The sequence below is a fragment of the Takifugu flavidus genome, chromosome 16 (assembly GCF_003711565.1).
Source record: "Takifugu flavidus isolate HTHZ2018 chromosome 16, ASM371156v2, whole genome shotgun sequence".
NCBI classification, from domain to species: domain Eukaryota; kingdom Metazoa; phylum Chordata; class Actinopteri; order Tetraodontiformes; family Tetraodontidae; genus Takifugu; species Takifugu flavidus.
Genome location: NC_079535.1, coordinates 8,135,056 through 8,147,106, shown reverse-complemented (window position 1 = coordinate 8,147,106; position 12,051 = coordinate 8,135,056). Strand labels below are relative to the sequence as shown.

At 45.1% G+C, this 12,051-nt stretch overlaps 2 protein-coding genes across 2 annotated transcripts; one reads left to right on the top strand and one right to left on the bottom strand.

Annotated features, from left to right (window-relative positions):
• The first annotated feature begins 2,068 nt into the window (after positions 1-2,068).
• Positions 2,069-9,742, top strand: pcnx4 (pecanex 4). The gene is made up of 11 exons (XM_057058233.1): positions 2,069-2,208; positions 2,657-3,447; positions 3,539-3,712; positions 4,415-4,959; positions 5,048-5,148; positions 5,353-5,475; positions 5,708-6,068; positions 7,493-7,596; positions 7,677-8,764; positions 8,851-9,037; positions 9,113-9,742. Exons 2-11 carry the CDS (start codon positions 2,708-2,710, stop codon positions 9,362-9,364), a joined length of 3,675 nt encoding a protein of 1,224 aa, XP_056914213.1. The 5' UTR covers positions 2,069-2,208; positions 2,657-2,707; the 3' UTR covers positions 9,365-9,742.
• Positions 9,743-9,749: 7 nt separating this feature from the next.
• On the bottom strand, positions 9,750-11,920 carry dhrs7 (dehydrogenase/reductase (SDR family) member 7). Its single transcript, XM_057058236.1, has 7 exons — positions 11,673-11,920; positions 11,356-11,508; positions 11,093-11,199; positions 10,768-11,007; positions 10,549-10,671; positions 10,243-10,458; positions 9,750-9,976 (listed from the first exon to the last, which is right to left on the bottom strand). The coding sequence occupies exons 1-7, from the start codon at positions 11,800-11,802 to the stop codon at positions 9,935-9,937; spliced, it is 1,011 nt and encodes a 336-aa protein (XP_056914216.1). The 5' UTR covers positions 11,803-11,920; the 3' UTR covers positions 9,750-9,934.
• Between the last annotated feature and the right edge of the window lie 131 nt (positions 11,921-12,051).

Here is a 12,051-nt window from a genome sequence, read left to right as displayed (position 1 = left end):
ACTGTATGGCGTCATTACTGCTAGTCCAGTAATTCTCTACATTTGCTCTGTTTGTACATTCTAAGCACCATTAGTCCATCAAAGTCTCTTTGAATAATTACTAAAGAGACCATGTTTTTGCTGCTCTCTACTCTGGTTGTAGTATCGGTTGACATTAGGAGTGAGGTGAGAAGGATGACAGCATCGACTGCAAGGTGCAAACAATGCTGACTCTCAGGCGCCTCACATCAAATTACTGTGTGGCGCCTGGAATGAATTAGCATTACCATCCAGGTGCATTGCAAATATTAGAGGGCTTGTGTGAACGTTAGAAGGGTTGTGGTAAACATTAAAATTACTCCACAATCAACCCTTAACTTGGAATCGTTTGCAAAGTAGATGCTTTCTCTGCACATTGAGCTATCCGATGGTCATCATCTGCAGGTCATCATCAAAATAGAAATTATTTTGTTTGCTTTAAAGGTGCTTATTACGTTCTGAGTTCATTTTTCATCCTTACAAATAGCAGAATCTATTCATGGAGTCTTTCAATTTTCTCCTCTGCTAAAATGTGCCATTGAGTTATTGTTGTTACTTGTAATTTGCCTGTAATTTGCTGCCCGAGAGCCTCCCAAAGAAGACCGAATGGCAAAAGCGAATTCGGAAAATACAGATAAAAGAATGCAGTGGGTTTACAATTAGAGTGAAAAGAAGACCAACAGGCGTTTCTATTTCTGATGTTCTATTGTGTCCGCGCACAGAACAAAATTACTTTTTCAAGATGACAATGACGACAACCTCCCGCCAACCTTTATCCCTTACAGACCCAGTCACAAATAACAACAACTTAATCTTCTTTGGTCCACATTATTATCTTTCTTTGTGTTGATATCGTGGCCTTCTCGGTCGATCACTTCATGATCATCCGTTTTGCCCTCTTTCTTTCAGCATAACACCGGGATGAGACAGACTCTGACCATAATCACTTTCATTATATTAAAACAACAGCATTCTTGTCGGATTTTATTCTTTTGTATTATCAACATGAAAACAGTGGCTCAGGAGGTAATATTAATATTTCTAATCCTATGTCAGTTTTGTGATTAACTAGGAACATTGGATTTGGGATTTAAAGACACAAGCAAGAAAGAGGTCGATAAATGATTTAGCGTCAGGAGGATAAACAACCCACTGGGATGTGTCATTTGTTGTAATTACATTTGCAAACAGCGTTGGTCTTTTTTTTTGTTGAAGTGGCATTAAAAAAATAACCTTCTTTTAAAAAAATCAGCCTCATCCATTTGACCCCATTTACTTATAATTCTGTCAGTTTGTTTTTTTGTTAAAGGGAAAAGAAACAGTCATGGATTGTATACGATGTTATAACACGGTTTGAAGCATGTTGTAATCCTCACAGTAATCAGTAACAGTTCTATTTTAATAAAGGTTGTGATGGCTTTACATATCAATAAACACAAGCAAACAACAGGATTTGTTGGTCTTTATAAGTGTCACGGTCTGAAAAAATGAGCTCATTTGTGATTATACAACTTTGGGTGTTAAAACGTATTGTAGATACGTCCTCCAGAATTGCAAATATACTAAAACTCTTACTACGTACACTAGTGCTGGATATATTTGTGTGCAATAGAATTACAACGTGAACTCAGGGTTTGAGGTGGGCTGTGGTCTGACCTGACTTGCTGCTCTGAACGAGAGAAACGAGCACAATCTAATACGTCAGAGTAAATGAATTTCAACACCAATGTTATGCGGTGTTTTAGTGAAATAAACATTCTGCCGTTATATTTATAAGAAACGGATGTCAATCGTTACTATCATCAAAATCGTTACAATCGTCAAAAACACAACAAACTGCACAAACTGTCACGATAAAGGCCTCACATCGAGCGCGCGCATGCACGCACGCACGCACGCACATCTGTATATAAAGTGAGAGAGAGCGAAAAGAGCGAGCTGTAGTTGTAGAGATGGGTGGGGCTGTGTGGCGTAATGGGCGGGATCTTTGTTTTGAACCAATCAGCGCAGCCGTTTTACTACTGTCTCTTCTCCCATTGGTCACCAGCTGCCTGCGTTTCATGCCGATGTTGCTCGGTTCCTCTGTATTATTTGGCAGCTAATGATAAACGCTTCCTTTTAGCCGTTATACAGCCTCTATTAAGAACTTCTGCACAAAGGCTTTTTAAGTTGGATATTCGACTAATGACGGTAAATTTGTCTGTGGCCCTGCAGGCGGCTAAGATGCTGTTATTTATGTCCTTTTATGCTCCGAATGGTTAGCTAACGGTAACTGGCTAACAATACTGTAGCTTTATGAAAATGATCTTTGCGATCCGTAAAATCAGTATTTTCCTGATTAAAAAAACAACAACATATTAGTTACCATGAGGAAGTGCAAACACAATTAGACCCAAGCTATCACCTGTTTTGTTTGCAGCTACCTCAGTTACGGTTGCTCGGGTAGTGGATGATGTTTTCCTGTATATTTGAAGACAATTCTATTTGTGGTTCGTCTTCTATTGGAATGTGGTCTTTTACATCTAATTTGTCTATAAAATCCTAACGAGTAATTCGGCGCTGAGACTAAAGAGGTTTTCAGTCAAGCTGCCCATGCAGAAAGACAACTGTCTAACGTGGAACTGTATCATTGTTGCAGACAGCTGTCATCCTACTGAACACCCGATGATGAATGGACACCCGATGATGAATGGACACCCTTCTTTATCTGTGTGGAGATGACCTGCAGCCTTTGGTCAGAATGGGGCCGGATGTGCCTCTTCTTAACGAATACAAACAGGAGTTCTTCTGGAAGCGCTTCCCCCAGACAGTATTGGGGGGCCCACGTTTCAAATTGGGATATTGTGCCCCACCATATGTCTATGTTGGTCAGGCCATTTTGTTCCTGGCACCATGGCTTTTTGGGGGCATTGGTACTCTGCTGTGCCAGCTGCACCTGCTTCAGGCAATCCACGCCACGGTGCTCTCTGGCATGCTCATGTTTGGGGCCGCAGTCGTTGTCCAGGCCTTGGCTTCGTATGCTGCCAGAAGAACTACCCCAGTGGAGAGATTTGGTGCCCTCAACATCCTCCTCGATGAAGAAGAAATAGAATTCTCACACTGCTTTAGCCCAGAGACAGTCCGATTTATTGCACCGGGGAAGAGGTTTTGGTTAAATGTGGTTTTGCATACAGTCCTAGCTGGCCTGCTGTGTGGCCTTGGGACGTGGTATGTGCTACTTGGCAGACTGACTGTTCTTTACGGTAGCGTCGGGGTGTCTGTGGTCATCTACGTCCTCAGTTGGGTGACGCTGTGTATAGCCGAGTACTCTCTTATTGTAAATACAGCCACAGAGACGGCAACATTTCAGGCCCAGGATACTTATGAGATCACCCCACTCACCAGACCCCTGTACGTTTTCATTTTCATCGCTGTGGACTTGATTCACTGGTGAGTAATGGCAGCATGTCTGTGCTTGCTTGATTGTATTTCACAGTGTTTACTGGTGTAATATTCAAACCAGTATCTTACTTTGTCGTAGGTTCTCTTTCAATGAGCTCCAGCTGGCCAGCCAGGTTCTCCACGTGCTTTTTCTTTTCCTACCTTTGCTCTGGGCATTTGGACTACTGCCTCCGCTGGATGCCCTGCTCCTCTGGGGCATGGAGCAGGCTCTTGTGTTTGGTTTAGGAGGATCGCCCATGTCCAGCAATATCAGGTACTTATTGATCGAGTGCCCCGTACTGATCTTAATGTTTTAACACTGACATGACAAATGTTAATTTTAAACAAATGTCTTCATGTGATATTTCAATGTGATATTTCTGAAAATTAAGATAAAACCTTCTGATGTCGATTATTGCAGTGGCTTTATAGAGGGCATCATTTGGTGAAGTTTTTTTTAGTTCTTTTCTAAGCAGTAACAGTAAATTTTGTTTGAAATTATTCACCCAATTGAAGTATTTTCCCTGCGATGTATAGACATTGAGGGTTGATTGTTATTCGGCCCCCTAAAATGGATGTCTAAACAAATTAGGGGCCTGGTAGCATCTTATACTTAGTGTGTCTCTGCAGTTTGGATTTAGGATCAATACCGTCGCCATATGCTTTTTGTATTTTCTTTTCAATTTACAGGTTTAGAACAAGGTGGCATTTCTGTCTGCTCCTTCTTTGTAAAATATTTTCTCAGTATATTCCAACTTGTTACTTCAAGTGGCATGAAATGTAAAGCCAGAGCAAGGTTTTTGCATCATTTTATTTAAACTGGTTTACACATCAAAGACAGACACCACTTAATAAAGCTAGCCTTTTTCTGCTCCCAAAGCAGATCTCTTCAGATCCTCGCAGTCCCATTAACATAAAGTGTGACAGAAGCTTGTGTGTTACCGGCTCTGATGTAAGTGTGTGTGCTGTCACACAGGCTGCTGTTGATGTTTGGCATATCCGCCAGCGTAGCTGTGTGTAATTACTTCATCCCATCAGCTCTGGGTGTGGTCCTCTTCTCCATCTCAACGGGATTTCTGATGAGTCTGGACCTCAGCCAGGTTGGCTCGCTCTGCAGAAGTCCCCGGGAAGCCTTCAGGGACAGCGAGTGCCATAAAGGGGGTTCACCCTCTCCTCCTAACCCTCCCAGCTCCTTTGGGTGGACACTTGGCTGCAGGGAGGTGTTTGTGTATCTGAGCCTGCTGCTGGTGGCATTGACAGAGGCAGGGCTGTTGCATCACTTCCTCAGTTCACTTGACTCTCCCAGCCCGGTCGCAGGGCCTCAGGCACCTGTCAGTTACCTCCTCATCGTTTTATTTGGCATCTGCTGGGCGCTCAGAGAGATCCAGGGGCCGTATGTATTGGGAGGAATGTTCCTGAATCCTCTGTACCCTAAAGGCATGTCCAGTGTACAAGCGTTCATTCAGAAGAGCAGACGATTAAACGCTGCTGCAGCAATCAGAAGAATCCTCCTTTACTTCGGTGAGCGCTGAGCTTCAGTCTCTATCGCGTGTGTGTTTCTGACAATGTCACTCTAGTTTGGACTAACCCTGCGTTTTTTTATTCACAGTGTCTCCATTTGCAATGATTGCTTTCCTGTCAGTTGACAAATCTCTGCAGCTGCTTCACAGTGTTTACCTCAGCATTGGATTCACACGCGCCTTCAGAGTGGTATGTTTGTAGCTATCAATGTCAGTATTAATGAGCAGAATAAACTAACTGCACATGTAACTCACGGAAGGGCAACACTAGCAGTTTGTAATATATCTTTCATCATAATGATTGAACTGTTACATTTGAAAAGAATAATTTATTCCAGAACACAATCAGGTTTTAAGACTATTGTGTTCATTGTGTGTTTTTGTCATTGTGCAGGTTTGGCAGAGTTCAGAAGATGCTTTGCTACAAATGGTGGTTGTGATCCTGGTGCGCCTGGCAGCTGAAAACAACACATTGCCAGACTGGGAGAAATTAGGGACTGGAGGTCAGCTTCTTTTGGTGAGTGACTACTATTTTGACCTTATTTTTCCACCCGCTACTTTATAGATTCTTCTTTTTGTATGTCTTCTGTGCCAAAGCCTAAATCCCAAATTGACTTGTACACATTCATTTGGAGTTTTTCATTTATTTAACTCAAGTTCCTGATGGTTTAGTAAAGCCACCTCACTGTATCTTACAAAAGTCTTACCAGACTTGGTCACCACTCCTGACGGGTGTTCTTTTGATCCAGGTGGGCCTCTTGATTGACAGAGCGACTCAGTTCTTTGCCAAACTAAAATTTGCCTTGACTGTGTTGGTGACATCTTGGACAGAGAAGAAGCAACGCCGCCAATCTGCTGGAACTCTCCTGGCTCTGAACGCCTCCTTATGTCCTCTGCTGCTTGCAGTGATCACCCTCTCTGCCTTGCTCTCCGCCCCTCTGCTGTCTCTTTTCACCCTACCCATCTTCCTGGTGGGCTTCCCCAGGCCTCAGCGCAGTTGGCCAGGCCCCGTGGGTACTGCCTGCCCCTGCCCAGACTCCATATTTTACCAACAAATGAGTGGCAGCCTGGCCTCCGCCCTGAGGTTGGCCTTTGCAAGAGGATCGCTGGGTAACTTTCCAATTTTCAAAATCTCACATATGAACACTCTTTATTAAGAAACTGGTAGAAATGAGAGAAAATGTGACAGCATTCCTATGTAATATAGGTCTTTGGTACACGTTTAATAGACTCTGGACTGGCCAGTGAATCACCTGCTTCTCGAGTTTTACATATAAAACTATGATAAATGCAGATAGGCCTTGGGATTCCCTGTCTAAAATCAACATGACGGATATGTTGTGTAACATGTAGTGCTTCTCCACCTATAGTACAGCATACCGTATTTATTAAGCATGACGCTAGTGTACAGAGAATTAATAGATGCAACCCTTATATTTTTTCATTTGCACTGATGACTAAACTAGATGATCCTGGTGGTCTTGACATACAGAAGGAATGTTTGTTGCCTTGTGTCTTTATTCATACTGAGTTTTTCTTAAATGATAGATGATAGCTAATTTTAAATGATAGATGATAGTTAATTTTAATATGTGGCCTTCATTCAATTGGCATTTTTTGTCAATCATTGCAATATTCTTCCCTTCCACCCTCAACATTTTTGAAGACATGGGTTGCAATTCCAAATTAAAATGTTTTAATTTTAATTTAGAATTTACATAAACCTGTGGCCTTAATTTTGAAGCATTGTTTTATTACTGAACTTTAATAGCTTTTTCAGTGTGTACTGACAGAGTATAAATGTAGTTATGTCATAAAAATAAACCCTATAGGTCAATTGGGGAACGTGTGCAGAGTGAAGAGCATTGAAGCATCACTTCATATGGTTTAACCATAAAAAGAATGTTGTTGTGAACAAAATTGCTGGCAGTAATATAAGCTTGCATGATCCAGTTAAGCTTCCTGTGAACTGACCCAAAAAAAGCTCTGATCAGTATTCATTACATTCAAATGCTTCCACGCCATTAGCTGCATAATACTCTAAGGCCAAACAGGGCTGCTGCTAGGATTTCATTCTGGGCTCGATCAGGGGGCAGCAGGAGAAGGCAGGAAGGGAATCTGCTGGATGTGTCACTTCCCATCACGAGGTAGCAGCAGGGACTATACTGAGACGTCAGTATAAGGCACCACATTACAAGTCTTGAGCCAAGAAAGCACGAGTTGACTTTAAACAAAAGCTTCCATTACCTTGTAATTTCTATTCATCTCTGCTGTCTTCTGCTCTCTTTGTTAGGAGTGAGTGGGTCTTTTATGGGATTAATGGCAAATCTCAGGCCAAGAAAAGATTCAATATTTAGATCTGTGTGCAGTCAGGCAGTTATAACTGTATCACGACCTTCCTGTGAGGAAGCATCAGCGCACAGCTGATGGATGGACAAATGGACGTGCACCCTGTTTCTACACACATGTCATGCATTGTCGTTCTTCTGTTGCTCTCAGCTCTCATAATACCAGTTTGCCCCTTGTCTCCATAGGCACTCTAGCCTCAGGTTCTCATTTTCTTGTACGCTTTCAAGACCGCATGGTTTGGATCACAATCTTGGAGAAAGGATATGGCTATTGTACAGTGAATATCAAGGTATGATGCAATTCTGTTGGTCCAACAATTAGTCAGTCACACAGCTTTACGTCCTTTGTTCCCCCCCCTCCCCCCTCCAGGGTTTAGAGCTGCAGGAGACATCTTGCCACACGGTGGAGGCACGGAGGGTGGACGAGGTGTTAGAGGCTGCTTTTGAGCGCCCGGAGCGGCTTGGTTTCACCCAGGGTGTAAACCTACACTGGGGGAATGCCCTCATTCCGTGCGCGGCTCTTGTTGTGCAGACCTACTCCGACGCCCGAAATGTTCTGTCTGGCATCATTGACTCGCATGATCATTTGAGGAAACTTCAGGAGGACTTTCTCAAAGTGCTGGTGTGGTTGCTGCTCCGCTACGGTGTGCAGAAGCATAAGGGGAATCTGTGGAACAGTGAAGTAGTGCAAGGGGTTGGAGGGAGAAAGTCCCCGTCTTCCCAGGTGGCCCCAACCACTTGTGTCCAACCGCTGGAGACTGTCGTGATGGAATCTAATGTGTCCTCTCCCCGGTACAGACAGGACAGTTCCAGATCGACCTCCTTTGGCGACTGGTCTGATGAGGATGATATATTTGGGCCAGAGCCAGCCAGGAGGACGGTGGCATTAGTGACCGCAGAAGCCCAGTATGGACAAGGCTCTCTGCCGGGATCCGTGGAGATGGACAGTCTTTATGAAAACATGGCACTCTCTGCCCTTCAGCCGCTACAGCCTCTGGGTCTGGGTGTCGGAATGCCAACAGTGGACCAGGGTCACAACTCGGAGGTCTTCAGAAATGCTCCTTGTCCTCTCCCTCAGCTGAACTTTAGCTGTTCCCAGTCGGAGGTGTTCAACCTGCCCACAGGTTGGAGGACTGCCCCTTTTCCACCTTCTCGATTGCTGCAGCTCAGGCACTTGTTCCCCGAGGACTGGTTTCGGTTCGCCTTGGGACGGCTTGGTCCTGCCGTGCAGGACAAGAACAACGAGGACATGACCAAAGCCCTCAAAGAGGATGAAGTATTGAAAGAGTTGCACGCTCAAGTTGCACTTTCATGTCTGATCTCGGTGGGGGCAGAGTCTGCTTTTACGAGTCCCAGTCACGTCTACAGACTCTACTGTGGAGACATACTGTGGACAGAGGGACTTGACTGGCTGTCCTCCAGTCAAGAACTTTACCAGCTCTCACTTTGTGCATTCAGGTAATGCTGAGCGTTTCATTTTTGTACGTCTAATATGCCATTTCCATCATATTTAACAACTTGTTTACCTCTGTAATTGCCTTCAGGTATAGTTTTAAGCTGCTTTTTGATCAGGCAAGTCTGGGACCCATCGAGTCCCCTGACGACTTGTTTAGCACTTTGGAAGAATATGAAAGAAACTGGTACATTGGCCTGGTAACAGAGAACGGCTGGCACAGTGGCGTGCTTCGAGAAAAACCCTTCCTCTTTTCTCTAGGACAGGATCTCTCTATGGTAATCACCTCTCTCATGTAGCATTTATTTTTGCACTCTAATTTCTGAACGTATATTTCCCGTCACTGTGTGCAGGGTACCTACACGGGACGAGTCCTGTCCCTGCAGGAGCAGCTCGTGCATGTGGGTCATCTAAATGGAGAAGGTGTGCGAGGCCAGTGGGCCAATCTTTCCTGGGAGCTTCTCTATGCCACTAATGATGATGAGGAGCGTTACAGCATCCAGGCTCACCCCTTCATGTTGAGAAACTTGACTGTTCAGGCAGCTGATCCCCCTCTCGGCTACCCCATTTACTCCTCCGCCCCCCTCCACATCCCGTCCCTCTGACCCATGGCTGCTGGAATGTGGGTTCCATGAAAATGAGATGTTTAAAGTTCGTAAGGAACGAATCGATGAGGGTTTTCTTTGTTGGCCTTCAGAATAATCGGTCACATATTCTCAAAGGCACCAACTTCTGTCAACTCTGGTTGTAATTTGACAGTTTTCAGGTGATTCTTCTACATATCCAGAAAAATGGGAAAACCTAAATGTTTTAAGTTATCAAGGATGTGCCTTGTTTATGTCACGTCTGTGTATGTTGCTTAGTGCTGTTTTATTGACAAATTGTTTACAATTAAGGGAAAAAGGTGAAATGAATTTTCTTGTACATTCATTTTGTATAAGTGTAACAGTACATCTTCATAATAAAACAAAAGTGGAAAAGGAGCATTGGTTTGTTAAACACAGCAGAAAGTTGATTTTATTAAGATGAATATTAGATTTACCGCACTTCCTTGTGTTAACCAACCAACAACAATTCAGAGAAAAGCACAAATTCAGCTGCATTTATCAATTCTTTGAGATGCCACATTAACAACTGAATATTATGTGGCGCGCACGTGCACCGCAGCGTGGGCTTCAGGAGGTCTTGGTCTTGGTGAAGTATGACGAGTCTGCATCCTGCAAGAGAAAGCCTTGGAGTCAGCTCCAGTCACCTATTTACTATTATGCTGCATCACATAAGAGTCCAAACTAAAAAGCGATTCAACGGAGGCCAAAAACATCTGAGCCTCCCAGCTGCTAGAAAATGTTCTCTAGCGTCTGCAACAATACCCCCCCCCCCCCCCAGCAGCACAAGAACGACTACTGCACTTGCTGAAGAAAGAGCATATTCAGTTTTACCGCTCACCAACAAATGTGTGCGTCTCAGCCTTTACTGGACTTACCAGGCCCGATTTGAAATTCTGCACCCTTTTTCTGCCCAAAATGTTGGTGACACACCAAGCCAGCGTGGGGGTGTACTGCCAGAGGTAGTAAAACAGCAGGAACGGCTGCTGGGCGATCCACATTTCCTTGATGTTGTTGGCAATTCCGACAAGCATCAGGCGCACGCAGCGACTGGTCGCCATCTTGTGCTCCTGGCTGCCAGCTGAGGCCAGAGGCTTCGGCGGAGGAGGGCAAACACGGACAGATTAATGGGAAAGGTGGGGGCAAAAGCCTCCTAAAGTTCGCAAACAAATAAACCGCATCACCTTGTCCACTTCCTCTGTGAAGGCATTATGGACAATCTTTGAGACCACAGGCCCCGGACAGACGGTGCTGATGTGTATGTTCGGAAAGTCGGTCAGCTCGGTTCGAAGAGAGTTGAAGAAACCCTGCGGACAGAGCAAATCCGGATCGGTGGCAATCGTCCCAGTGTGAAGACAGTGGAAAAAATTCCCCCACAAGACACAGGAAGCGTTCCCCTTCACCTGAAGTGCGTGTTTAGTGGCAGCATATCCGGTTCCCAGGGGCGCGGCGGCGAGCCCGACGATGCTGCTGACAGTCACAATGCTCCCGGCACGCCGCTGCGTCATGTGGGGCAGCACCTGCTTGGTGATGGAGACCGTGCCAAGGAAGTTGAGCTCCATCAAAGCCTGGTACACGTCCACGCTCGTGTCTATGCACAGAGAGCGCTGGGATCGACCGCCATTGTTGATGAGTATATCGATCTGAGGAAGCCGTGTGAAAATGTCATCAGCCAATGGGACCGAGGGGATTCCATGCTGCTCGCGAACCGGGCGCCGAAAGACTCACGAGTCCAAAGTGCTCGATGGCAGCCCTTGCTTTCTCTTCATGCGAGGACCTTTCCAACAGATCCAGTGGGAGCACAAAAACGCTTTGCTCTTGAAGGTCGGAGCATTCTGCACAGGAAAAAAATGAAAAGGAGCGATTAGCAAATGAACCGGGGTACTGAATATCTGAGCAATGGACAGAAAAACGCTGAGAACTGACTGAGGCCCATTCTTTAACCGGGACCACATATAAATAATCTATAAAAGCGCGCATGCAAATCTCACCTAAACACTGACGTTTCACCCTGTTTAGTTCATCTTGGCGTCGTGCAGACAGGATGAGGCGGCAGCCACATCTTGCCAGCTGGTAGGCCAGCTCCTCGCCGATGCCGCTGGATGCCCCGGTGATCCACACCACCAGCCCCTTCAGCCTCCTCTCTGCTCAACACAAACCACTTACAAACTCATTGGAAATTCCAGGTAAACCTGAACTTTCTTGTCAGTTCACAGCTCTTGTGTTGTCCGTTATTCATTTAGAACTAGATGCACTTTGAAGACGTGTGGCAGATGGGGTAAGAGGGCAGAGGTGAAGGTGAGCTCACCTGGTTTGGAGCCCAGCAGGTTGGCCCGCGTCAGAGTGAAGTCCGCGTCAATGAACACGAAGCAGAGCAGGTGAAAGAGCAAACAAAGCGGTATAAAGTACCACAGGATCCACCAAACGAAACCGTCCATTTCTATCGTGGGAGAACACACTTATGTCTTCAGGCGCTTCGCATCTACTTCTTTATTTTGTAGCCGTCTGTTGAAGCAGGCGCCGGGTGTTGACGCAACTTCCGCCTTGGTATTTTCAAATTAAACGCTCTGACGTCATCATCGTCTCGCCGCCTCAAAACGCACGTCGAACTGAGTACATAATCATGACGCTTTGCCCCCCCCCCCTTTTTTTTTTTTTTTTTTTCCAAATACGATGTTTTAACCATC